The following is a 26,103-nucleotide window of genomic DNA, read 5'->3' on the forward strand; positions in this document are numbered from 1 at the left end:
GTCCTATTCCAGCTTATTTCAACATGTAAACATAATCTATGAAACTCAAAGTTCGTAATATCTATCTGGTTTCATCCCTAGCTTTAACATGCTTGTTTGGCAGCTGGTAGTAACTTGTAGTTCCTAAGTAGTTAATGCATGGTTAATTTGTTTGCCAAATATTATTTGAGAAATCAGGAAGAACCACAGCTATAGTCTATAGATCGAGAGAGCTACAGATCGATTACTTGGTACGTACGTACAATTGGTTGTAGAGTGGACTATGTTTTTTTTGTTTTTTTGTTTTAAATATGCAGTGGACTCTGTTAATAATAGATCGAGCAGCGGTCAAGTTTAGTGAGTACTACAGGGTTTAGGGTTTATTCAAAAATTAGAGAGAAATTATTAGATCTCTGGATGGCGTGAAAGCTAGCTTTCCTTCGATCTTGAAAGCTGCGGTAGCTAACATCGCCGTACTGGTCTGGAAGCGTTGGCTACGTTATACTCGCGCGGTCCAGTTTCGTTCAGTATGATGGGGTCAACTGATCGGTCGAGAAACTTGCGTACAATATCGATCCAAATTGGCCAGATTTACTATTTTGTCATCGTCGCATTCACTTCATGAAGAAGATAATCATCATATACTCGATCTTCAAACATCAAATTATTGGCGATAGTGATACTAATCAATGATCGATCATCATCACCATCGGGTCAATTAAGATGAGTTGCGCAGAAGAATTAACACCTCCAAATTGTTGATTCAAGTTGCAGCTACTGGCGGTGCACTCCTTGCAACTCCCCGCACGGTGGTGCAATGCCGCAACATACGTGATGATGCCGGACCCTTTGGATCTCGAAATGATCAGGACACCCATTTGAAACGAGCTGCTAGCTAAGGCAGACAAGTTTTGGTTATACATATGAACTATTTAAATTTCATGTTTTGGTTCACAATTATATGTTGATTAAACTTTTAAATTTTATCATTGATCCGGCCAAATTAAAACTTTTTATTCAATCTGCGCAAAACACAATTCACAAGCACCTATGCCAAACACAAAAATACCAAATGTTCAAATTTCGATACACGAGTAAAACACACAAGTCTCGATCAGATGCAACGACGTAAAACCGATTAAATGAATGTAGCCTTGTATCGATAAACTTGTGACATTTGTTTAACATACGTGGTGATTATGCTTACTAGATAAAATACAAACCAAAATCTTGACTAGAACAAAAGCTATCTATTTTCTATTTTTCTTCTCTAATTTTCTCGGTAAATCTCTATTAATGAAGCCAAATCAAATTTTGACCCAACCTCCAAAACCCATTTGAGATTTTGAACTAATAATATGTGATCCACGGTCCACCAACAAAAACAAAACCCGCCTCATTTCCCAACCTCTTAATTATTTTCTTCAACTCTCTCTCTCTCGTAAATCAGATTCCTATGGCCACCACTACCACCGCCACCACCAACAATCGTTGACATGCCACCGCCACAACAACCACCACCAATCAGAAACAGCCACGTCAACCTCCCCGATCTCCTCCTCACCGCCCTCTCCGTCTTCTACCTCTTCTCCTCCTCCTCCTCCAAAATTAAACCCCCACTCCCCAATTTCCCATCCTACCCTCGCCGATTCATCAAAATTCCCACAATGTCCCTCCACCACCACAACCACCACCGCAGCTTCGCCACGCCGCAGTCGCTCTCCGACTGGCTCAAGCCGCGCCTCCGCTCCGACTCGCTCGCCTCCTGGGGCGTCAAACCAGGGACCAAGAACGTCCACAACCTCTGGCTCGAGCTCTCCGAAGGCGAAAGCTCCCTAGCCGACTCCACCCCGCCGGTTCGGACCGTCCACGTCGTCACGGTTCGGGTCATCGACGATCGGAACCGGGTCCTGGTCGAATCGGAGCAAGAACTCTCCGACGGCAGCGTCAGGACACGTGGCAGGCCTCTATCGGAGAAGATGAAGCCCGGGGAGGATCCGATAACGGCGGCGAACCGGGCCGTGTTGGAGGAGCTCGGGTCGGTACTGAACGGGTCGGGTCAAGTGAAGATTGTGCCCGGTTCGTATAGCAAGAAGGTGGAGGAGAGAAGCTCGGCGAGTTATCCGGGGCTGCCGGCGTGTTACGAGGTGCATTCGGTGGATGCGACGGTGGAGGGGTTGCCGGAGGAGGATTTCGTGACGGAGGAGGAGCATGAGTATGCGGATTCCGGCGAGAGGCGTGTTGCGAATGAGGCTGTGTCTGTGAAGAAGCATTTCTGGAAATGGGTTAGTCCTGATTCGATAAACTCTTGAGCTCAATTCATAGAAATGTGTTTTGTTTATATAGAGATCTCATTCGAAATGTAATGTAGTAGTAGAGTTGTTTCGAGTTTGATTGATACCGTTTTGATAGTTAAGAGTTGTTTCTTGATTCAATTCGTATAGAATGTACCACGTACTTTTGCTTTTTGATCATAATGAATAGAGTTTTTTGAACTTGCTCTATGTTTCGAGACTTCATGATTGTGATTGTGGTGATGTTTGTTGCGTCGAGAAGTTGTAAAAGTTGAATGCTCTATGCAAGTATGTTAGTAGTTGATAATCTGTAGAACTAGATTACATGTGTAGCTGTGTGTAAGTGAGTCTGAAGAGATTAATGTTAAAATGAATGGTGTTGGTGAACTTAGCTATTGTTTTGTCTCTTGAATCGGTGGGTGGGTTGAAATTTATGGAGAGGCACATATTCAGTTAGAGATAAAGAGGAATCCTTAGGAGTGCTGTTGCAATTGCGGGTTACAGATTCACTTCCTTAAATGAAATGGGAAATGGGGAAAGATATGACTCCTTTTCAGGCTTTGAGTTCTTTAGTTCAGTTTATGATATGCAGTTGTTGGTAGCAAAAGATACAATTCAGCTATCATGATGAGTGATCACTTGTATATGCCATAGCCATTTGGATTTTTTTTGTTTGAGTGTTATGAACTCCTTGAAGCTCCTAGTTTTAGTGTCTGGTTACATTACATCTTTAATGTCATGTGCTGTTGCCTGTTGGAAGCTTTACCATTGCCCTTGATTGGTATGCTACGTGAGATTGGCCACCTCTTTCTCTAACCTGTCTGTCAGCTAACAACTGCTGTAGATGTTTTATTTTCAAAATTGTTAGTGTTTGATCTTAGATATTGTAGGGTTTACCTGTAAAATTCATGTTCCTAAAGTCAGTTACCAATTTCTTGATGAACTAATGTCCGTCCAAGAAAAGGTGCTAGGTCTACTCCATATATCTTGACACGCAATTACAAAAGCAGCATTTTCCTGAAGTTTGTATGGTTCTTTCAGCTATTCAGCTAGCCATTTTGTGGGGACATCTCACTAGCTATCTTTTGGATCATCAGAAAGTAGTTTTACTTTTTAACATTTGTGTTGCGGGTCATATATTTTCCTCGAAACTTATTTTCTTCTTTTGCTTTACAATAGGTAGGGAAAGTATTTTTTGTCACCTTCATAAACGTTGAAGTTCTGGACCGTATTAGTTGTTGCAAAAATGTTAGGGGCAGTTGTTAACTAATTATTCTGTAATAGCTAATTGGTCCATTTAGTCGCTATCACCTTCCATTTTTGTGAAGAGCTTTGTATTTTTTGAGTTTTTAAGGTTAGCCTAAAGTTAATCAAACTGTAGACATACACAATTCTTTACCATTACCAGACTTTTGTATTTCCTGATTATTCTCTTATAAAATCCGTCAGTTTTTTAAGCAGCAGCTCTCAGAACAGTGTTCTGGGTTTACTGAGACAATCGTATCTATCAGCTTCCCGGAATCGGTAACATTCCTCAGTATATTCAAGTTCTGGGTTGGTGTGATACAGTATATATATTTATATATGGTGTACATATAAGAATGATTCGATTTGGATTCGCATCTTTCTTTGCTTGGCAGTTGGCGCTAAAAGGCAAGAGTCCATGTACTAATAAGTCAGTAAAGGTAGAGTGTGGGATTGAACTGTAAATTTGAAGATTCCTTAGTGAAGAAAATAATGGATTTCCCTCCTTTTTCTTTTCCATCTCTTTTTTTTTTCTGGTTGGCATCTCACCTATCATTACCTCTTTTATGTCTTTATCCGTCAATATCTATCTCTTTCACTTTCTCCTCCTGCCCACAAAACAACAACAACAACCATACTGGGAAAAGGGGATGAACACACACAATCCTCATCTTTCAATCTTCATCCTTGTCTTCTCAAAAGATTAGAACACATTACTGGAAATCTACAAGAACATGAACAACACCAATCTTTTCCTCACCCACTTTCTATTGCTAGAACTTAAGAAGATAAGATTTCACAATACAAGTTGCAAACACCCTTTTCATTTTCACTTATGTACATGATCATTACCCTAAGTCCTATAATTTTCAATCAGCATAACATACCTCAACACCAAGCAATCAAATTCAGACTAGCTAGTACAAGCAAAATGAACAACTCAATCTAGGCAGTAAAGTAAGCTAGTCATCACCGTGGTTCATGTTAGTAGTGGCAGTTCAGACAGTGGTAGAACACTGAGTCCCCTGCCTAGTAGTGAGTGGCCCTGATGGGAGAGAAGGACCGAAAGCCATAACAGCAACGCAATCCACGTTCACTCTGTATCTCCCGGACACCCAAGTCCCTACCTTCCACCTTAGTCGTCCGAGCACTTTGAGATTCAATACAAGTCTCCCAGCCGTCTGATCACGTCCCACTTCATAACCGAAAGAGGGAGCCACAGGCAGACCATTTCCAATCAAAGAAACTGTGAGGAGATTGCTGTCTTCATGTCCTTGGTAGAAAGGAGGCAGAGATGTGTAAACTGTGATCTGTTGGCCTTTGTATTGAGCATATACTTTGAGCTCGTCGTAGTAAATGCCAACTTTTTGATTGGGGTTCTTGGAAAGCAGGGTGAGTTGGACGGAGGAGTTGAGGAGGTTATTGCTTCCGGAGAGGTTGAGGAGGTAGATACCAGCTTCTTTGAGAGAGAACTGAGGCTTGGTGGGGTGTAGAATAAGCCAGACAAGTAGTATTAAACAGAGGATTGTAGTGAATAGTGTAGAGAATGCTGCAAATAGCTTCTTGCAGTGCTTGTTAATTTTCAGTCCTTGCTTATCGCCACAGTGTTTAGGAGATTTCGAGAGGGCTTGAGACATTTGCTAAAATGAAGAGAGATTGGAGAACTCAAAAGTCAGAGAGAGATGAGGTTTAGAGGGCTAAGTTATAAGGGGAGGGGAGGTGAGGAGGTTATATATATATACAAAGGAAGCAGAAGCTGAAAGCTGCAATAATATTGGCTCCCTACTTCTTTTGACTCGCAGCTTCTTTTTTATCTTTGCTTGTGCTGTGTGAACTTCTGGAAATTGCCTTGATTAAACTTATTAGGTACATGATGCACATATATCAACCATTGGATCATTATACAACCTGATAATGTTTCCCTCGTTCCATGATTCATCTTGGGGTAGGACGAGCTTAGCCTTTTCCTAAAAGGAAATTGAATTGTTATTGTAGTTCACTAACTTGCAATAACAAAAGTCGCATTGCATTTGCATGCATGATTGAATAATTTGGAGTTAGCAAGACATGAAAACAAATTAGAAAACTGCTCTTAAATTATTTACTTTTCGCAACTTATATTTACTTTACAAATTTACTGATGTAATGATAGCCATACTGCTCTTTTTGGGGCATGAGAACAAAGATATATATCACATATATGGATATAAAGTCTGTATGCCAGAAAAATACAAACCCTTTACACGTTTCTGTATTTTTCTGTTTGTTGGATTCTTGAGAATAATTCTCAGAAATCCATTTCTCTTATTTTTGTATATACGACAGTAAATAAATGTAGTATATCCTTGAATCTGTATATGTGGTATTAAGTCGAACAATGTTAAGAGTTTAAGACGAAGAAAGTATCTGTATCCTGCATAATGATTCATGAATATACAGAATCGATGCAAAAGATCTAATAGGCTTTTGTTTGTGGACGATTCTAACATAGTTTTTAATCCACCATGTCAAAAGCATTGGACATGCACCTCAGCCTGAATCAGAGATTGGATACACTTTTGGGATAATAGAGGAAAGTGAAGGCTTTTAAAAGAGCAATAAGAGATGGTGTACCAAATAGCTTAGCCTTTTCTTGTTGATTGAAGGTAAGAAATGGTGCTAATTAGCCTAGTGGCAGCCCCCATAATATCTTCCTTTTTCTGCTCTTGTTCTAGTACATGCAATTAGAAAAGTGGGATTAGGGATAAAAATACGATTAATTAGCGGTGTGTTTCTTGCTTAGTAAGACGCTGCTGAGATTGGGAACTTTGAAGTTCTGGTCTTCTTTTATGTTTTCAAATTGAGCAGTGCAGTAGAAGAGTTCAAAAGTAGAGAAGACATGGAGAATCTATAAAACAGTCTTTTGGAAACCACTGGCAAACATTACCAATCATTCATTTCTTGGTTTTATTATGCATGCAGGTGCTCTTCCTTTTACGTTAAGAAAAGGGCTTTGAGAGTACTGCTTAAGACTGGTAGTTGATGAATCTTCATCTACCGTCTGATGTGAATACTCGGAAAAGCGCTACATCGGTCATCACCATTCGATGTGAATACCTATGTTTTGTTATGTAATTTGGTATGGTTGTTATTAGGGACCCTCAGGCTCGAATTTTGAAGGGAATATCATACATGACTTACAGCCTTACAGCAGTTGTTCAAGCTTTGAAATTGAAGAGAGGTGTTTGATTTTTGCTTTCTTGAAACTTTCCTAGATATTGAACCCTTTTCTTAAATCAAAAATACACAAGAGAAAGGACCCCAAAACCACCGTAATGATTTCTCGCCTGTTACTTTTCTCTAAACTTTGCTTGCTTATTTCTTCTTCTATTTCTGGGACCAAAAAAGAGGCAACCTTTATGACTTTGATTATAAGTGGAAAGAAGGAAAAGGGTTTTCAGTGTTTCATTTCATTGATTGTTTCAGAGATAAGCATGCACAGATGTCCCAAATGGTCACCTTCAACATCGACTAGGAACTATGATAGGTACTGAGGTGCATCTCTTCACCTATTCCGAATTGGTTGACAAATAAATTTATCAAAATCTATATAAAATTTTAAGCTGGATACCTAGTTTTCTACGATTATACGAAGTATATGATTGCCTTAATGAAGTACTTCTTCTTCAACCTTACAACTCCTGCACAATTTAAGCACGGCATTACCTGCTCTGCAAGGTTCATAGGCAAAGCCATTTTGTGGTGGAAGAAAAGGTGGAACCGTGCCTTGAGTAGTTGCTGTAAACAAACACTAGTTCGAATTGGCGGGGAAGCCTTTATGGGAAATTACCTACCACAATTAGTGGAGAAAAGCCATTATCATTTTGATGACTTTGACATGTGTTTGCTTGGACAATAGTGCAGCAACACAGGTCGTAGCCATGTAAGACGTATCTGTTGCTACTTGCTTGCTTGCTAATAGAAAACGATGTTCTTCCACTGCAGAAGTCGTTTTCTGGTCACCACAATCTCCAGTGTAATTCTATTTCTTCTGTAATTTCTCTTACTTTGGAAAATCATAAGAAAATATTGAGTTGACAGTTTTGAGTTCCCTCAGTTCATGTTATGTTGAAAACCTGTGTTTTGACAGTGAAAAAAGAAAAACGTGTGCCGATTTTCATCAAAAATGTCATTTTTGAACATTTTCGAGATTGTTTGCCTAGATGCAGAGATAGATTTTATGATCTCAAAAATTCATTCTCATAATGTTTTATGCAATGAAAGAGAACATTAGCTTAGATAAAGGTCACTGGGACTCTGGGAGACATGTACGATTGAACAGACCTAGTGTTTTTTACTTTCCTGGGCTCAAAATAGAAACTCTTGAAGTGTTCTTACCGACAGTCTCTATATTTTGTTGCACTCTCTCACCCCAATCTGAATTCATCACTTCTTGTTTGGAAGTACTGAAGTTTTATTTTGGTTGATTGGATAATTGTTGAACTATGTAATCTACCACTCCAATCTGACTGTCACTGAGTATATACTTGGAATCATTGATATTCCTTTGAAATGAAAACAATTTCTCCTTGCATCTCAAAAATTACAAATCCTCGAGTAGTTAGTAACAAGAAGATAATCAAATGAGTACAAATGTAGTTTGTATACCAGCTGACATGTAAGTCAGAGTGAACAAACCTATGTATAAATAGGGAAAGAATGACCAAGGCAGCCCTAAGAAGATTTTAATATAGGGTACAAAAAAAATCTACAGCCCTATATTACAAGGGATATACATGATCTAACTTAAGCTCTAGGCATCAAGAAATGAACACGGTGTTACTTCAACTCTACAAGAACCCTCTACTTAATCATCATATGCATTGCCATCAGCTTCTGTAGGTGAAGGATCAGTAACTTGACGAACAAATTGTCCTTTTATTCTTGGACGCTGCTCTGCAAGCTTCTTTCTGCTCTCGTAACGAACCTGTGTAAGAAGAATATATCTCGTTAGAACTATAGCCTATTTTGCAACAATGGTGGTAAAAATGAAGCTACAACAGTAAGTAGAATAAAGATAAGAATGTACCTTCTTCTCATAACATCTATCTTTCCTCTTCAACCTGAATTTGTTTAGAGCTGCTTCTCTTTGGATTGATCGATTATTTCCACTTTGATTGAAGAAACTGTCTTCATTCTTGCTCTCTGGAGCAGCTCTAAATATAGCCGCCTGATCAACGTTGTTACTTCCACAAGCACTTCCATACCCTATGCTATTATTCCTATTAAGATGACTTGCATTGCCATTGCAGAAACTACTAGTTGCACTCTGATCATTTTTTGAAGATATAAGCCCCTCATCGTATCTTTGTTCCTGCTGCTGCATTGTCTGGTTGTGGTCCATGGCAACCTTGGAATGATAAGCTGGGTCATACACATGCTCTGGTTTATGGTTTTGAGGATTAGTCGGATAATATGAACTCATAAGAAATGAGGGTTCCTGCTGGGCAGCTGTACTTCTCATTGGTGATGGACTTGATTGTGTGCAAAACGTTGGAGGCAGTACAGTACCATACCCGTTGCATAGATTGTTAAACCTTACACCTTTAACGGGAACAGGAAGAGGAAATAATTTCTGCTGAGGGCATGACGTTCCAATTTCAGATTGGTTAGACTGCCCAGTAGCTGGCGTGATGACACTCCTCGGAATACTTGAAGTGGCAGCAGGAGTATCACAATCCATATATACAGGGGATGCAGGCTTCTCTGATGTAGTTTCATATGCATTTTGTCGCTCGTTTATTTCAGTCAATGGATTCTGGGGCTGCAATGGTCTGTTGATGTATCTGCAGGAGGGATAATTATGAGTCCAGTGAACAGAAATGTTTAAATAATCTAGCAAAGAAATCAATTATTAAAACCAACTTCATTGCGACTCTGTATATAAAATTATAAACCAACGATTGACGATGTGCATGTATCCCCAAATTTCATTGCAGAAAACAAAAATGGAAACTCACCTTGAAAAGGCTGAGGCGTTAGAGCGGCCCAGGGTATGTCTTTTCTCAGTAACTTGAGTCTCAAAGCCATTAGAATCTGATCTTCTCAAAGAAAGGTCCAACTGCGGAGCAGAATCATATGTACAAGGTCTATTACTTGATGAAGAATTTCTCTGGTTGCTAATTGGATAACAGCTGGATACTCCAAAGAAGTCTGTGACATTTCTTGAAGAATTGACAAGGAGATCATTATCATCACAAGCTTCACTGCCCATATTAGCATCTCTCCTATGACTTTCTGGCATGGCGACCTCACCTAGTGGAGCTGCTAATTTGTCCTTGTACACATTCACTGCTGGTCCTAATTAGATTCACAGATTGACAAATGTTAACAGGCCTTCCTACCAAACTGAACATATAAGAAGCTGCTAAAATGGAACGTAAAGATATATCACCTCTGGCTTCATTTTCATGCATAAGCAACTTTTCGCCACAATTGGTGTTCCCTTCATCTTTCTGCACTCTTAAGTCATCCAGAAAATTTTTAGCCTGTATCTTCTGTGAAAATTCCTGCATATCCATACTCTCAGCCTCAAAATCTGGCTTTGTACAAGAGCTCTGCAAGAGAGATAAAACATTCAGTCAGTCCACACTGAGCAATGCCAATTAAGGGTTCTTTTCTGCTTCATTTTCATAATATAATGGAACTTTCAAAATATTAGAACACGAACCTGAGAATCAGTCCCTTTTTCATCGGTTTCCTTATTCCTCTGAGCACATGCCACATAACCACTAGAATGAGCATCATTATCAGATGTTCCTTCAATCTTTTGTTGTCCGACACTCTCGTCTTGGGGGTTATTTCTGGCCAACTGATGGACAACAGATTTCAATTAGGCATAGGCAGACATGTTAACATAAGAATTTGAAACTGAAGTCGGATAAAAAAAAAGTTCAAAGAAATGAGTAGAGGCATACAGATTGTCTCCTCCAAACATGCTGCCACAGGTTTCTCAGTTCATTCTTTCTAATTGGCTTAACAAGATAGTCAGAAACACCTCTTGTCATGCATTTGTAAACTGTGTTAATCGAATCCTGAGAGGACATCACTGCAACATCACAAAATAAGTTCATAAGTACTTTTGAAAACCACCATGACGAAATTCAAATATCATATATCATGTCACAATCATTTGTTCTTCATATCATACTTATAACAGGAATGTTTTTGCAGATCTCATGCTCCATGATTAGCGTAAGCAAAGCAAATCCAGATATTGATGGCAGATCTACTTCCATCAGTATGAGGTCTATCTTATGGCACCTTGCCTTCAGTATTTCCCATGCTTTTAAGCCATCAGGTACAGCAGCAACTGCTCAAACAAAAACAAGTACCAAGTTAAGTTCCACAGTTACATCTAACCGAAAACATTGATATGTCCACTCATGTAGATTTCACCACATAACTGGGGTGACCCTTAGACTTGCAATTTTACAGATCTGCAAATGTTCACAACTTTTTAAAAGGACCCTGAAAGGAGGTGAATGGAGCTAAGAGTTCTCTTGATATCCTATGTTTGCACTATACAATACAAAACTCTATCAAAATGAGTGACCTGAACCACAAAAACCTTTGTCCCTAGAACTCGAAAGAGGTTGTGTAGAAAGTATTAAAGCACCTTAATCTTGGCTAATTATACTCAGAGTACAGCTAGCTAGTTGTAAATACTCTCTAATCAGGTTAATTCTTTGAATTTAAACATTGGTTAGAGCTGATCTCAGCTTATATTGAAAGAATCCAATCTCTTACTGTTACTAGAACTAGACCCCTTCCTATAAATGGTTGACTTTGATTATATTAACCATCATCTTAGCAGCTTTTCGTATGAATAGTAATTAACACAATTCATAAGTAGAACAATATTTAGCTGATCTTACAGAGATTAGATCAATTTCTGTTCTTGGCCTACAGTTCTTATCATTAAGATAAACCAACACAAAACCACAGACCACTTCAACTTCACTTCATGTGAATTCAACAATAACATCCTTCAATTCTTGATCAGCACAGTTTGCCACAGAATTAGAAAACCAAGATCTTAACCCTTTTCTCCTCTCCAACCCCAAAAAAAGGCAAGAAAGAAAAAAGAGAGTAAAGAAATACAGGATCTAACTCATTGAAATTCCTACAAACCCAACTTCAACATCAAAAAAACACAAAACCCAGTTTGATTATTCCACCAAAAGATCAAAACTTTAAAGCATTCAACCAAAACCCAACTCACCTCTGTAGCTACATTTCCTGAGCAAAGCAGCTATAATATGCCTTGTAGAGTCATCAGCCTCAACCAACAACACCCTCATGTTCATTCCAGGAAGAAGCTTCTCCCACCTCATCACAACCCCACTTGATGACTCACCACCATTGTTCTTCATCTCTGTACTCCTCTGCTTCTCACTCTCTGTACTACTCACCACAACCTCACCCATTTTCACAGCTCCAACTTTTCACCACAAACTCAAAGAAAAACAGAGCTTTGTGTTTCAGAAAAATCTCATCCTTTTGCTTCATAAAAAGCAAGTCCTTCACTTTTTGTCAAAGCTGAGCAGGAAAAAATATCCTGAAAAATCTTTAGCTGCGAATCCGACGGCGAAGAAATCTTGGTCGGGGTGATCCAACGGTGAGAAATATCTAAAAAGAGGAAAAATATCTTGGCCGCCACGTCATCAAGCCAATCTAGTCTAATCAAAAGGCGCGGCGTCATTGGGTTCTCTCTCTATTCTGGTGGCCAGTATTTTAAACTAGCATTTTCTTTATTTTAGGGATTTTTGAGTGGAGACAGGTGGCATGGAGGTGGGTCCCATAGGTTAGATATATAAATCATGCAAATAAAGCTTTAACATGGAGATATTTTGAGGATATTTATGGGTGCTTTTGAGGGAGGGAGGCAAATGGAGATCATGGCCAGGGATGGTGCCACGTGGATGGCAAGAGGGAGAGAGATTAGGACCTTCCAAGTGGTCTATTGCCATCTTCACGTTTCTGATGTGTGCTATAATTTAAAGTGGTGGGCTGTGATTGACTAGTGGGTAAAGAAAACGTGTGGTGTTGTTTGGGTTTGATTGGGTAAAAGGGAGAGTGTTGGATGCTATAGGATACAATATTACCCACCCACTAGCACTGGTGGATATTATACTCTTGCTTAGAGTGACATTAACCTTTGTTTAATAGCCTCTAGCCCTCTAATCATCTAGTATTCTCTAGTTCATACTAGATGGCACCTATGCCCTTGTTTGGTACATTACACCAAAAGTCTCTTCAATACTATTTTTGTGTGACTTTGAGGTTAGGTAAGTGTTGGGATGTTTGTAAGAGTTTGTACATGAGTTTGTGGGAATGATAACACTAATTGAAATTTTCACATCAAATGTATGTCAATAAGAAAAGAAAGATACGTAAGAAAGCATTAGTGATGAACTACCAATTAACTTGTAGCAAATTGTTGTAAAGTTGTAATGTTGGTAAACTCAAACCCATATTAACACTTAAAAGTATTTTTACTACTTCAACAAATAAGAATAAATTATGCTCTATAAATTACGTGAGATAATTATATATATATATATATATGTATATGAGAAGACGATATAGTTTACGCGACCTAACAAAAAGCATACGCAAACAATAATACCCTAAGACTTCGGAAGCGTATATCTAGCAATGCAGTTAAGTTTTTTTGTTGTTGTTGATATAATACCCCTAGAGTTGTGAAACATCCTTTTAACTTCTAAATTTCAATATATTTTACTTCTAGAGTGATGTTATTAACACACCCCTTATATGGTGAGAAATTGAGAACCAATCATCAATGAAATTCAGGTGATAAGTTTGTAAATAAAATAAAAATATGTGGATAGAAAAATAAATAAGATGTGTTAATAACAAAAAAAAGATGTGTTAATAGTAATACCCTACTTTTAAGGACATGAACGGAAGAACCTAGTACCCTTGCTAGTTGATAATAAAATGATAGTAGGCCCAACCAATTATAGTTTACAAGGACCCAACAAAATGTGTTGAAGAAAAACATAACACTGTATTAAGAGGCCCAACAATGTGTGTCAAGGAACCAAAGCAATACCTTTTATTTTCCTTTCTTTTTTTGGAAATGTTTTATTGTCCTTTCAGCCCTCACTTATTTCATCTTTAGTATTCAACCTCAAAAAAAAAAAAAAAGTTTGTTGGAATTTCACCCATCATTCTCACAAGTAGAGAAAAACTCCAATATTGAACTCAGAAATATCTACTCACACCAATGCCTATCCTTTTAATGGAAAACCTTCCACAAAGTGACAAAAGGCAGCCAATTTAAGGCATTGGACTCAACACGTGTTAGTGGCTCCAAAATGTCCAACCAAAGGCCCATCTCGCATTATGCATTGAATGTAGAATCCTAACCCATCAAACCACCTCCACCGTCGATCCTCCTCACTCCACAAAATCAACGCCTCAGATCTCTTCACTCTCTACACTTAACCGCAGAGAAGGTTTTGCAGTGGATAACGTCTGAATCTTTTGCCGCGTAGTGAATGGTCCATCAGTATATCCAAAAACCCCATCTTTCTCTTTCTCTCTGCTAAAAACCCCCAATTTGCTTTCACAATTCCAAACCCTAATTCTGAATTCTGAACTATATCACCAAAATGGCTGCTCTTTTTAGTCTACCATCTTCTAGCTTCTTGGCAAAGCCCCAAAGCTCCAAGCTTTCATCTGACTTTTCCAATTTCCTGAACCCATGTCAGAATTTGAGACCCATCTCGATTTCTATAAGACCCAGAAGCAAGGAGCATGGTGTGAAGATGTCCTGGGATGGTCCATTGTCTTCTGTCAAGCTGATCATACAGGGAAAGCACTTGGAGGTACTTAGTTTCAGCTTGGCTTGCTCTTTGGGTTGTCTTGAAATGCTGGAAATTGTAGAAAGATGATAGCTTTGATTTGTTTTGAAGTTACTAAGTTAGGGGTTTGGAGAATCTTGTTGGGTTTTGATTGATTTTTTTGGTGTAATGCTGTTGTGTGTTTGGACTTTAAAGTTGAGCAACATCTATGATCAGATTTAAGAAAGTACATTATGCTGAAGAAATAGTTATTTGGGACACTGTTTAAGAACAATTTTGTGTTTCTGAAACTAATGGTTTGTAGCAAGTTTGTAGTTTTAGCTTACATTTGCAGAAAATATAGCTGTATATGTGTTCAAGTTTGGATCTTTAAGCACTTTTTAGAGGTTTGGATTTGTTATGTGCATTATTGCGGGTTTTGGGACTAAACAAACAAATTATGGCAAAACTACAATCACAATCTAAAGGGTTCTGGGTTTTGCATTTGAAAGTGATTCTTTGTTTTTGAGATGAAAGAGTTCTAAGCAGTTCTGCTACATGCAGCAGATTTCAAAACCAGGAAATTGATTTTATATAGAATACCAAACAACCTCCAAGTTATCTGTATGGATGCCACTCTGAACCATTTGTTTAGGTAGAATTTGGAAATTTGCAATGACTTGTGAAGCTTTTGATTAGACCTTAAGCTGCTGTTCTATTTAAACTGCTCTATTGGTGAGTATTTAATTATGCAAATGAGTGGAATCTGATTGAGAAATTTGAATATGTGAACTTAGTTGACAGAACCAGTGAAGAAGCATGTGGAAGAAAAAGTTGGAAAGGCGATTCTAAAGCACAGCCACCTGGTGAGGGAAGCCGATGTTCGGTTGTCTGTTCGTGGTGGAGAGCAAAAAGGCCCAAAGATTAGAAGGTGTGAGGTATTGGCATATGACATTTGAATGAATGTTTCAGAATATTTGCATTTGAGTAAATGGTGCATTCTCATAAGCAATTGTTTATCTGTGTTCATTTAGGTCACTTTGTTCACCAAAAAGCATGGAGTGTTCCGGGCTGAGGAAGAAGGTGAGACACTTATTGCAAGCATAGATATGGCTTCTTCCATCATCCAGAGGAAGTTGAGGAAAATCAAGGAGAAGGAATCAGACCATGGCCGCCACATGAAAGGCTTTAACAGATTGAAAGTCAGGGAGGCACAACTCCCCGTGGAAGTGGAAGAATCAGGTCCCCAGGATGAAGAGGAAGACTTGTTGGATGAGGTTGTTCGTACAAAGTACTTCGACATGCCACCTTTGACAGTAGCTGAAGCAGTAGATCAACTGGAGAACCTTGATCATGACTTCTATGCTTTCAGAAATGAAGAAACTGGTATGAACTACAAAATTCCTTGCGCCTTCATTGCCTTGTACATCAGTTTTATTTATTTATTCTGTCATCTAATGGTTGAAATCTTTCTTTGTTATTGCTCAGGTGAAATTAACATTCTATACAGAAGAAAGGAAGGAGGCTATGGGGTTATTATACCCAAAGGAAGTGGGAAAGCTAATAAGGTGGAGAATGTGGTGGTAGAACGTGCTTATGAACACACTGCGGCAGAGTAAGAAGGACTAGGAAAGGTTCTGTATAGTTATGTTTTCCTCTAATGATCTGAAGGATTTCGAGTAACAGTAACGTGAAAGCTGACGCCTCCTGAGACAAACTTTGATCCAAAGTGTGAGAGGCATTGTTTTGTACTGTAATGTATGAACCAAAATTTCTGATATACAAATTACAAGCATCATTTCATTGTTGCCCAACACATTGGGACTAGCCAATATTACATGTTTAACTCCCTTCTATTGGTTCTTGGTGCCTAATGCTAACTAACAGACCATCCATGAAAAGAAAGAAAGAGAATTGCTGAGGAATTGAAAGAACATGTAAAAAGAAAGACAAATTGATTGGTGCTTTGTGAATTAAAAGGTAAAAGTCATAGGGCAGCTAAATGAACTGAACTTTCATTCCACGTTCAGATCAATTACATAAGCTGGCGTTTTCGGTGTAAAACTCTCGGATGAAACAGTTAAGAGCTTATTCAGTGACATTCCTTCCCCCAAAATTTTCCTCTTCACTTCATACCTGGCTTTAATTCTGTCATCAAGTTTGTATCCAAGGAATGCAGGGAAGGCTAATAACTCTCCGATTTCACGACCCATTTCATTTATCAAGTACTCCATCTTCTTCTCCAAAGCACCATGACTGTACTGCAGTATCTGAGGATGCCTCCTGCTCATGACAACAATGTCGGCACACGAAAAACCATAACTCAAGAACAGCTCGATCACTCTTTGCAAGTTATCAGAGCTTGTTCTGGTGGCAGATCCTATTGCTGCTGCCATGTCCCTTGTTCTATACCTATACCCAATCTTCACCAAAAACACAAGCTTATATGCAAGGTTGTCTTCAAACGACAAGCCTAGAAACAATGGAGCTTTGATCAAGAACTTGTAGATATCATTCGAACTCAACCCACATTCCTTCAGAAACTTAATTCTCGGACGCATTTTCCTCTCCCTGCTGGCACTAACCACATTGGGGAAAACAAGCAAGATTTTGAATATCTGTTCATCACTTAAACCAGCAAAAGACCTCAACAACTCAACATGCCCTTTAGTATGATCCACAGTGTAGCTCAAAATCGCAGGGAGCTTACCCAACAATACCCCGGTGGCATTTTCATCTCCACCACTAACCTCAGTGAGAAACTCAACTCTCGGAGCCAGCTGAGTCTCCAAGTCATAATTCAGTAGCGAAGGACGCCTCACAATCAAATCAATCCCACCAAAACGGTTCAAAAACGTAATAGTCGTATCAATATCCTCAACTGACTTAAGACACAATGCCTTGTACAGATTCACCTTGTTGAGAACATCCACAATCTTCTCATCCGAAACACCGCGACGAAGAAGCAATCCTACTTTCTCATCAAATCCCACCAAGAATCTAACGTCTGCTGCCCGGAAAAGCTTCCTCAGCTGCCCTGGCTCAATCTTGCCTGCCAAATCATGACGGACAAAACTCAAAAAGGGACCAATCTCCTCAGCAGTTAACAAGTTCGGACATTTGGTGATCAAATTGGAAAGCACAAGCCCATCTAGTCCAACTGAATTAAAGCACTCAATCCGAGCTCGTAAACAATCCAAAGACGTAAAAGACAGAACCGGGTTCTTGTTTAACAGAACTTTTGCTTCTTTGTCATCGATTCCAACCGCTTGCAACAGCGAGAACACTGTCCCTGCCACAAAATATAAGAAATTAAAATGTAGCAAGCTTAGGTTACACGCCATCTAGACCGAGGGAGGGTTGCATTGGTTTGGTTACCTATATCGGCCGTGATTGGACTGGAACTGCATTGGAGATTGGGTCGGAAACCCAGTTGGGTTAGTAACGGGTTTGGGTCGGGTCTTGGGGTTTTAGCGAGTGTTGGCAGAGAAGACCATTGATGGTTATGGAAGGTTGAGAGTAAAGAGTGTGAGATATGAGCGGTGGGAGGAAGTGGGTATGGAAATGGAGAATCAAAGAAAGAAGGAGTGGGGAAAGGGTGTGTGAAGAGAGCGTAGGCTGAGACCATGTTAGTGATTGAAGAGGTTTCGGCTAAGGAGTTGGGAGCTTGAAGACGACGGTTAACGTTCGTTTTGGGATTGGATTGGATATTATGGGCCACAACCGCGCGTGCACTCTTGTCAAAGCCCAATTCATTATTACTTTACATCAAAGGTAGGTTTTTAAGACCGAGAGACTAATCTTTGTCGGAAGATATCGTCAACTTAAACTCCACTTAACGACTAATCTTTGTCGGAAGATATTGTCAACTTGAACTCCACTTAGGCTCTTACCAGCTCGATCACATGTGGCTTTTAAACCGCAATTCATATGGCCTCATACAAGTCATGAGGAGTCATGAGACTTGGAATGCAATGGTATCTCGAAACATATTAAGCTTGCAAAATAATTAACAGCTCGATCACATGTGGTTTTTAAACCTCAATTCATATGGCACCTCCCAATTCATACGAGTCATGAGGGGTCATGAGACTCGGAATGCAATGGTATCTCGAAACATATTAAGCTTAATTTATAGTAAATATCTTGAACTTCTTTAGTTATGCAAAATAATTATTTCATTTCCTGTTTTGGTAAAAAGTAAATAAAAAATGTTACATGAAATTATGGACACACACTTGAGAGAACTCTACACTTAATTCGCCATTCACAACACTTTTGAATCCTAATGAGTAATGACAGAAGTATGATAGGTGATCATAACCATCTTCAACTCCCTGAGTGTGACCAGACCTCATATACTCATATCTGGAAAGTTTCTGAAAGGCCTCTAGAAGAGTCGATAAACACTCCGCCGGTGCTGTCATTAGGCTGTTGCATTGCAGACAGCTAGATCTTTCTGGGGGCAAAACTTCCCCCTGTGGCTGATTTATGATCAATCATGCCTTGAATTTCCTTTGGCTGTCCTTCAGACACTTCCTGGGAAGCTTTCCTTCATTTTTCTCATCCGTGGGAATGCCTTTAATAAAGACAAGAGACGAGCCATCCTTTATTGTTTTTCTTGGTTTCAAAGGAAACCTGGAACACAACCGATGGACAAGTCTCAACCTTTAGTTAAATAGCAGAAGTAACAGAATATCGAAATTAGATACTACTTATTGCAAGTGCACTTACCCCTTTTCTGAATCTTCTCTGTCATCTGGCATGTTGTCTTTACAGAAATCTTTCCCTCTGTCATTAAGATTATCAGTGGCGTCTTTGCAGACTTCCTTCCTTGCGTCATTCCGTGAATTCTGGACAATGAAACAAGGGGAACAAACATCAATTCTTAAGTTCATATGAACATGTAAAACAAAGCTACAAGTATGACATGCTGCATTTAAGAAAGCACAATAGTCAAAATACATTCTCTCCAAAATGGCTCCGAAGTCCGAACAGTTGCATAATTCAAACTTGCAACACAAAATCTAATAATCGAAACTCTTGATAAATTCTGAACCAGAAGGTAAAACCTGGCTATATCCATAGCATAATGTCATCAGAACTTAGCAATAGTCTCCCTTACATAGCATTAAACTACCTCAATTACTTTTTCGCCTTATACATGGATAGATCAATGAGGGTGTATCCTTTCATCTTATAAACTGATAGTTCTTCTGTTGTGGGTCTCAACCCCAACATCTTCATCATTATATTAAGAAATACATCAACTCATTTATACCCGAATTACTGTTCTTGAAATAGAAAGGAGGAAACTAGAAGAGTTGTAGCTCTGGATTTCTGAACCCCATTTCACTTACTCCAGTACACCTTCCAATTAACTGAAGGCAACAACACTACTGTTGCTCCTATACTCAATGCAAACATCAAATTTCAAACACATGAAATCACAAACTAACAACATTACATGTAGCATTTCAAAAGTGTCAACGACATTATCATATACCAATTCAGCATCAAATATTCTGAGAAGCATTACATGCTGAGCTCTACAAACAATTTCACCGCATTATTATAAAACTTAAAGCACAACCAGGCTAAGAAATGAAACAAACCAAGACACAAAAATGTTTTTATCTTACTTCAATGGGGTTGAGAGATATACATTGATCCGAAACCTCGGCTTCCTTCTTCTTCTTCCTCTTCTCCTCAATGCCATCATCACCTTCCTCATCACCACTCACCACTTTCCTCTTATTCCTCCCAAAGCTCCTCACCTTGCTCTTCTTCTCCCTCACTTTCCAAACACTCTTTCTCCTAAACACCAACTTCTCCGTCTTCCAAACTTCACAGCTCGTATCGATCACCGTCACTTCGCTCTTCGAATACCCCTTCAGCTCTCTCTCCCCTCTCTCCTCCAACTCTACCTCATTCTTCGAATTCAACGAAGGCACAGTCCTAAGGTCATTTACGTCATTTCCAATGCTGCCTGAGCTCTTGAGTTTGCTAGTGACACAGAGTCTGGGGTGGGTTTGTTTTCTGGGGACTTTTTTCCCGGAAAGTCTGGAGCTTTCTTCGGAGCCGTCGATGAAGAACAGCTCGGAGATGGCGGTGCTCATCAGGCCCAGCAATGCCTCTCCCTTTTTGGCGTCTCGGGTCGGACCGGAAGATTCGGGTCGATTTGAGACAAGTGGAGTTGAGTCGGCATTGGGGTTTGGGGATTCCGAGGAGGAGGTGGGGTTATGTTTAAGGAAGTGGTCGAGGTCGAGGTTGTCGCAGGCAGGGAAGCCCTTGTTGGACCGGAGGCGGTCCAGCCAGTTGGGACCGGACTTGGTGGCGCGGACGGAGCAGAGCATTGGTGAGGTGGAGGGATCTGATTGGCTGGAAGGAGAGAGAGGTTTGATTTGGGATCGAACAGGTGATGATTGGGGTCGAAGAATTTGGGTGTTTGGTTTGGTCGATGATGTTTGAGTACGGAGCTCAAAGGTGAAGACTTGGAAGTTGAAACGAAGACTGTTCTGTCCTGTGTTACGTGGCAAATAGACGAGTATTTGTTGGCTTTTTTACTTTTACAGTTTTACCTTACCAAGCTGGATTGTTTGAACCCTACTTACAACAAAGGTTCGAAAGCTCGTTAAGCGCTATTGGATTAAGCGGTTTTTTTTATCAGGTAAATTATAATTGCGTGAGTCAAACTCACAACCTCTCACTTACTTACAACAAAGGTTCGAAAGCTCGTTAAGCGCTATTCGACTAAACGGTTTTTTTTATCAGGTAAATTACAATTGTGTGAGTCGAACTCACAATCTCCCACTTACTAAAGAGGAAACTATGTCACTAGATCAAATGATACTGGGCCAGACTTAGCGGTCTTGAGTTTGATGCAATTCTTGATATATTTCACTTGATGAAATAATGTAATGAATTTTCCAATACAGTTTTTATGTTCATCCCATCAAAATTCAAAATTACGTGAGTTATGATTTCAAGTTTTTACTTTTTAAGATTTAGGAGTATTAATGCGGGATGGTCATTATTTGGTTCATTCATTACATGAACTATGATCTGATAAACAAACTAGGTAGAGCGCATACAAGAACCAAAATGATAATTCTGGTTAAGATAGAAAGTCAAACAAGGTGATCCTCTATCTCTAAACCTATCTATAAGGTTTTAGGCGACGTCGAAAACAAGAACACCCTTCAGCCACCGGGAAACAAGCACTTGGAAGTTGAAAACTTTAGACGACAAACGTACGATACCACAGCTTTTGTCGTTTCGCCTCCTTCTCTAAACCTCTGCGCTTGGAAATCTATGTACGTATCAAACTATCTAATCTTTGTCGTCCACCAATCCCACATCCTATTTTTGCTTTGAGGCCTCCCCTGGTTTTCCTGACGCCACTGAAACGGCGCCGTCGTATATGAAACCCAAACCAACTCCTATTAGTTCCTTTGTTTGATGCTAGAAATCCCCAGAAACCAAAAATATATTAACGAAGGTGCAGAGTTTGTGTCAAAGTTTCGAGCAACATGGGTCTGATTGGTGCGCTGCATGAGATTTTGGAGATGGTGAAAATAGAGTACACCGACTTTGTGATGCTTCTGGGTCCTTTGTGGACGGCTTTTCTTATTGGTATTGTGATTGGTTGGGCGTGGAAGCCAAAGTGGGCAACATTTGGTCAGGAAAAACTGAACTCCTCTGTTTCTAAAGCCTTGGATTTGTCATCCATGCCTACTTCTCCGGCTAGGTCTGTGATGTCACCACCACTAAAAGGGTTCTCATCAGCACCGTGCTTGTTCCAGGGCTATGAAGCTTGGATTATTAACAATGCAGTTCATAATGCTGTGCAGAAGAGGCTTTCTCCCTCACCTATCGAATTTGATGACCAGAGGTAACGATATTTGTGACAGTTTTGTTTGTGATTTGATGTGAAAAGAATTGGACCAAATTTCTTAGTGGTTTTTGTACATTTTGTGTAGTACATCGCAGATGAATGAGAAGAAGTCTGATGTGGTGGCTCAGGAGGATGTAGAACATCTATGTCAGCTTGTTGATATGAAAGATGGAGGTCCGAGTTGGATACATATGATGGATCGTTCGACTCCAACTATGACTTGTCAAGTTTGGCGTAGGGATCCCAAGGTAATTGGTTTCCCTAATTTCTCATTACTAGCATAGTTTTTGTAGACAGTAGAATTCATTACAAACAAGCACAGCCATGTTTCATTGCAAGGAGAACTGTTTAAGGACATAATACACAATACATGTAACATTGTTTCCTATTCTTCTGTTAGATTGGTCCTCCTCAATATCGTAGCAGGACTGTGTATGAGGATGTAACACCGGAGCTAGTGAGGGACTTTTTCTGGGATGATGAGTTCCGGTTAAAGTGGGATGACATGCTTAGTGAGGCCACGACCTTAGATGAGTGCCCAACCACAGGAACAATGGTTGTTCAGTGGATAAAAAAGGTGAGACTTGAAATCTGTTTTTTATGTTCTCACTTCTAGAGTTCTAGTCAGTTACGATTATAAAGATTCTCGCTTGCATATGCTTAATTAAGTTGTTTATCTCTGCATTGCTCTCATTCTGCAGTTCCCTTTCTTCTGTAAAGACAGAGAATACATAATAGGACGGCGAATTTGGGAGTCAGGAAGGTTGTATTATTGTGTGACAAAGGTATGAGGGATGGATTTTTTGTTTGACATCTATGTTCTTTTCTCTTATCACTTCACTTAATCTGATGATTGCTGGCCTCTACCTTGCAATGCCATTTGTTGATGTGAAATGGGTAATAGCACATACCGACGACTAAGCAGAAATAGGGTTCTGTTATCATTTCTTTTTTGATTAGATACATCAATGTTTGTCTTTTCACTTGTAGGGAGTACCCTATCCTTCTATTCCAAGGCATGACAAACTAAGACGTGTGGATAACTACTACTCAAGTTGGTGCATTCAAGCAGGTGTATAAACTTATGCTAGTCCTCTTTGATTTCATCAAAATGACATATCTATATCCAGTGCTTTGGTTTCATCAGCGCAATGATCAAGTGGCATTCTTAACTTGTACATAACCTGCAGCTGAATCAAGACACGACAATGGCCAGCTCAGTGCATGTGAAGTTCAACTGTTTCATCAAGAGGATATGGGGATCCCATGGGAAATCGCAAAACTTGCTGTACGAAAAGGAATGTGGGATACTGTAAAGAACATAGAGTCTGGTTTACGTGCTTACCAGAAACAAAGAGCGTTAGGGGGGATAATTTCTCGGCCTGCCTTTATGGCGCAAATCAACACCAAAATAAGTCTAGAGTATCTGAAAGCTTCCGCTGGCACCGAGGTTTCATCACAAACTGCAGTGGTGACTGCATCTGATGACAAGCCTTTCGGTGGGAACATACGAAATCTCATAATAATTGGTGGGAGTATTCTTCTTGCATGCACTCTTGACCGGGGGTATCTGGTAAAGACAATAATATCCGGTGTGGCCAATAAGTTCGGAAATGTGGGGAAGAAATCAAAACCAAAGTGATTGGATCTAATCCAAGAAGTATTGACAGGTATTCAGTAATCTGCATCCTGATAATTCCCTTTTCCGAGTTTTCAACAGGATACAAAGAGCACACTAGTGTAGTACCATAAACCCTCGTCTTACTAGAGAAAGAGGAGAGGTTATTCTTTAGTTGAATAACTAATAAAGCATATGAACCCTAGAGTTGTTGTATCCAGAATATGGTGACATTTTGTAGCTGTATATACATAAACAGATATTCTTTAGGTTTCCACACTGCTGAATTAGGCACTTCAGATTGGGAACTATCAGAAACAGAGTTCAAGTCTCGTTGCTTATGTTAGTCTTATTTTCACACTGGCTTCTTCTAGATTTAATCAATACTGAACTAGATGGAGTTTCCTTGCTCATAGTATGTGAATTTATTGTGGTTTTTCGTATTTGTAATGGGAATCTCAATCATAATAGAAGGAATTGTAATCCACCGATGGTTGTATATGTTGAGAATAACAATGTTAGTTGACAGATGAATGACAACAAGGAAAGATAAGAGATGAATTCCTCATGATATCTATTCCGTTCAAGTGTAGCAGCTGGAAATTGAAATGCTGAAAAGAGAGGAGAGGAGATGAGATATATTTCCCTTTCATGAACTATATACAGACTGGAAGTAATGCATGTATCCTTGGCAATTAACGACCAACCAAGGTTTCAAAAGATTCCAAACCATCAAATTGGGGTGCCAACTTTGGCATTTGTGTGCTGCTGATCACCTCCACCTTGGCTTTTCTCATAAAGTTCTCAATAGATGCTCGAATCCCACCTCCAATTTCCTGATTCAAGAAGTTGATTCAAATACAAATCATGCAGATTAGACATAAAGATTCGCTCTGAGTTCTAACCTTTTGTTTGTAATGGTTTTTGTCGATGAAGTAAATCCCAGCACCAGCAGCAACGACAAAAGGCAGTGACATACTGATAGTACTCGTGGCCATTGCAACTCCAGAAGATAACAGTTTATTGAGGCAATTGGCCTTTCTAATGATAATGTGTGAATTTATAGATAGCTTTGAGTGGAGGGAAGACAAAAGGGGAGTAGAGCAAAGGAATGTGAGATGCCTTGGTGGTGAAGGCAAGTAAAGAATGGCACCATTCACCAATAAAGACGGATTGACGGAAAGTTAGAAAAGCAGAAACTAATCAAACTACAAGCTAGTATGGAAGAGATTATGGTCCATTTCGTTCGAAAACAATACATGCGGAACAAATGAACAATGACTCATAACAATAACAAAATTGCTTTATCTGCAGTTTTTCTTTAGGGGTACGCAAGTCTGCATACCATGCGACGATCATCTCAAAAAGATAGTAAGTGACCATGTAAAAATCATTTACCCTCTCAAAATCCCGCCGCCCCCCACGCCACGATTTCCATTATGTATTCTATATACACATATCTCTACAATAGACAAACACTTTCCTCTTTCTTTAGACATGTTACTGAGACCTCACCTACAAATTTTCCGACCATCTTAACGCAAAATTTACAGATCCGGTAATCCATTTTAACCCGATAAAACATATAAGTGTCGTACATTCCATTTAGAATCTCTCAATAATAATGCTACATGAGTGTCACTAATGCTAATGTTTTATCTTGCTCCCCAAAATCAGTTCGAGAAGTGCAAAAATATTAGAACTAAAATGTAAGAAAATATTTGTCAAAAAATTAGAACATACGTTTTTAGGCCAAAAAACATGTGCTATACCCACAGTTTTTGGGGCGAAATGAGTTTTTGACGAAAAAAAATTAAAGTTGGAGAAAATTCAGGAGAAGGCTCCCATTATGTTAGATATTCATAACCTAAAAGGTTTTTGGCGAAAAATCACATTTTTTCTATTACATATGGTCAATATTTGAGTCGCATTCTCGGTCTTCACATTGACTTTGAAAAGTCATATAAGAAAATCGGTTCAACATTTTTTAGTTCTGTCAGTTCGAGAAGTGCCAAAATATCACGACCTAATTGTGAGAAAATTTTTGTAGAAAAAAAAAAAAGAAACATGCATTTTTAGGCCGAAAAACGTGTGCTATATATAGCCCACAGTTTCTGGCGAAAAACGAGTTTTTGATGGAAAAAAATTAAAGTTGGAGAAAATTAAAGAGAAGGCTCCCATTATGTTAGACATTCATAACATAAGAGGTTTTTGGTG

General features: G+C 39.3%; 7 protein-coding genes across 7 annotated transcripts; 3 read left to right on the forward strand and 4 right to left on the reverse strand.

Annotated features, from left to right (window-relative positions):
• Positions 1-1,377: 1,377 nt before the first annotated feature.
• On the forward strand, positions 1,378-2,470 carry LOC101313935. Its single transcript, XM_004307870.1, has one exon. It carries the CDS (start codon positions 1,476-1,478, stop codon positions 2,289-2,291), a length of 816 nt encoding a protein of 271 aa, XP_004307918.1. The 5' UTR covers positions 1,378-1,475; the 3' UTR covers positions 2,292-2,470.
• Positions 2,471-4,051: 1,581 nt separating this feature from the next.
• Positions 4,052-5,225, reverse strand: LOC101292938. Its single transcript, XM_004307883.1, has one exon. The coding sequence runs from the start codon at positions 5,153-5,155 to the stop codon at positions 4,517-4,519; it is 639 nt and encodes a 212-aa protein (XP_004307931.1). The 5' UTR covers positions 5,156-5,225; the 3' UTR covers positions 4,052-4,516.
• A 2,836-nt stretch (positions 5,226-8,061) lies between these two features.
• LOC101305309 (two-component response regulator-like APRR5-like) lies at positions 8,062-11,970 on the reverse strand. The gene is made up of 8 exons (XM_004307842.1): positions 11,782-11,970; positions 10,708-10,869; positions 10,475-10,605; positions 10,228-10,368; positions 9,952-10,114; positions 9,518-9,857; positions 8,587-9,343; positions 8,062-8,484 (listed from the first exon to the last, which is right to left on the reverse strand). Exons 1-8 carry the CDS (start codon positions 11,930-11,932, stop codon positions 8,365-8,367), a joined length of 1,965 nt encoding a protein of 654 aa, XP_004307890.1. The 5' UTR covers positions 11,933-11,970; the 3' UTR covers positions 8,062-8,364.
• Positions 11,971-14,088: 2,118 nt separating this feature from the next.
• On the forward strand, positions 14,089-16,168 carry LOC101312490 (ribosome-binding factor PSRP1, chloroplastic-like). Its single transcript, XM_004307865.1, has 4 exons — positions 14,089-14,416; positions 15,169-15,309; positions 15,406-15,757; positions 15,860-16,168. Exons 1-4 carry the CDS (start codon positions 14,201-14,203, stop codon positions 15,988-15,990), a joined length of 840 nt encoding a protein of 279 aa, XP_004307913.1. The 5' UTR covers positions 14,089-14,200; the 3' UTR covers positions 15,991-16,168.
• An 86-nt stretch (positions 16,169-16,254) lies between these two features.
• LOC101302412 lies at positions 16,255-17,999 on the reverse strand. The gene is made up of 2 exons (XM_004309047.1): positions 17,750-17,999; positions 16,255-17,663 (listed from the first exon to the last, which is right to left on the reverse strand). Exons 1-2 carry the CDS (start codon positions 17,997-17,999, stop codon positions 16,387-16,389), a joined length of 1,527 nt encoding a protein of 508 aa, XP_004309095.1. The 3' UTR covers positions 16,255-16,386.
• Positions 18,000-18,785: 786 nt separating this feature from the next.
• Positions 18,786-20,838, reverse strand: LOC101313650. Its single transcript, XM_004307869.1, has 3 exons — positions 20,014-20,838; positions 19,106-19,224; positions 18,786-19,009 (listed from the first exon to the last, which is right to left on the reverse strand). The coding sequence occupies exons 1-3, from the start codon at positions 20,725-20,727 to the stop codon at positions 18,871-18,873; spliced, it is 972 nt and encodes a 323-aa protein (XP_004307917.1). The 5' UTR covers positions 20,728-20,838; the 3' UTR covers positions 18,786-18,870.
• Positions 20,839-21,408: 570 nt separating this feature from the next.
• LOC101306175 lies at positions 21,409-24,457 on the forward strand. Its single transcript, XM_004307844.1, has 6 exons — positions 21,409-22,265; positions 22,354-22,516; positions 22,669-22,845; positions 22,970-23,053; positions 23,259-23,340; positions 23,459-24,457. Exons 1-6 carry the CDS (start codon positions 21,904-21,906, stop codon positions 23,908-23,910), a joined length of 1,320 nt encoding a protein of 439 aa, XP_004307892.1. The 5' UTR covers positions 21,409-21,903; the 3' UTR covers positions 23,911-24,457.
• The last annotated feature ends 1,646 nt before the right edge of the window (positions 24,458-26,103 follow it).

Source organism: Fragaria vesca, linkage group LG7, assembly GCF_000184155.1.
Source record: "Fragaria vesca subsp. vesca linkage group LG7, FraVesHawaii_1.0, whole genome shotgun sequence".
NCBI lineage: Eukaryota > Viridiplantae > Streptophyta > Magnoliopsida > Rosales > Rosaceae > Fragaria > Fragaria vesca.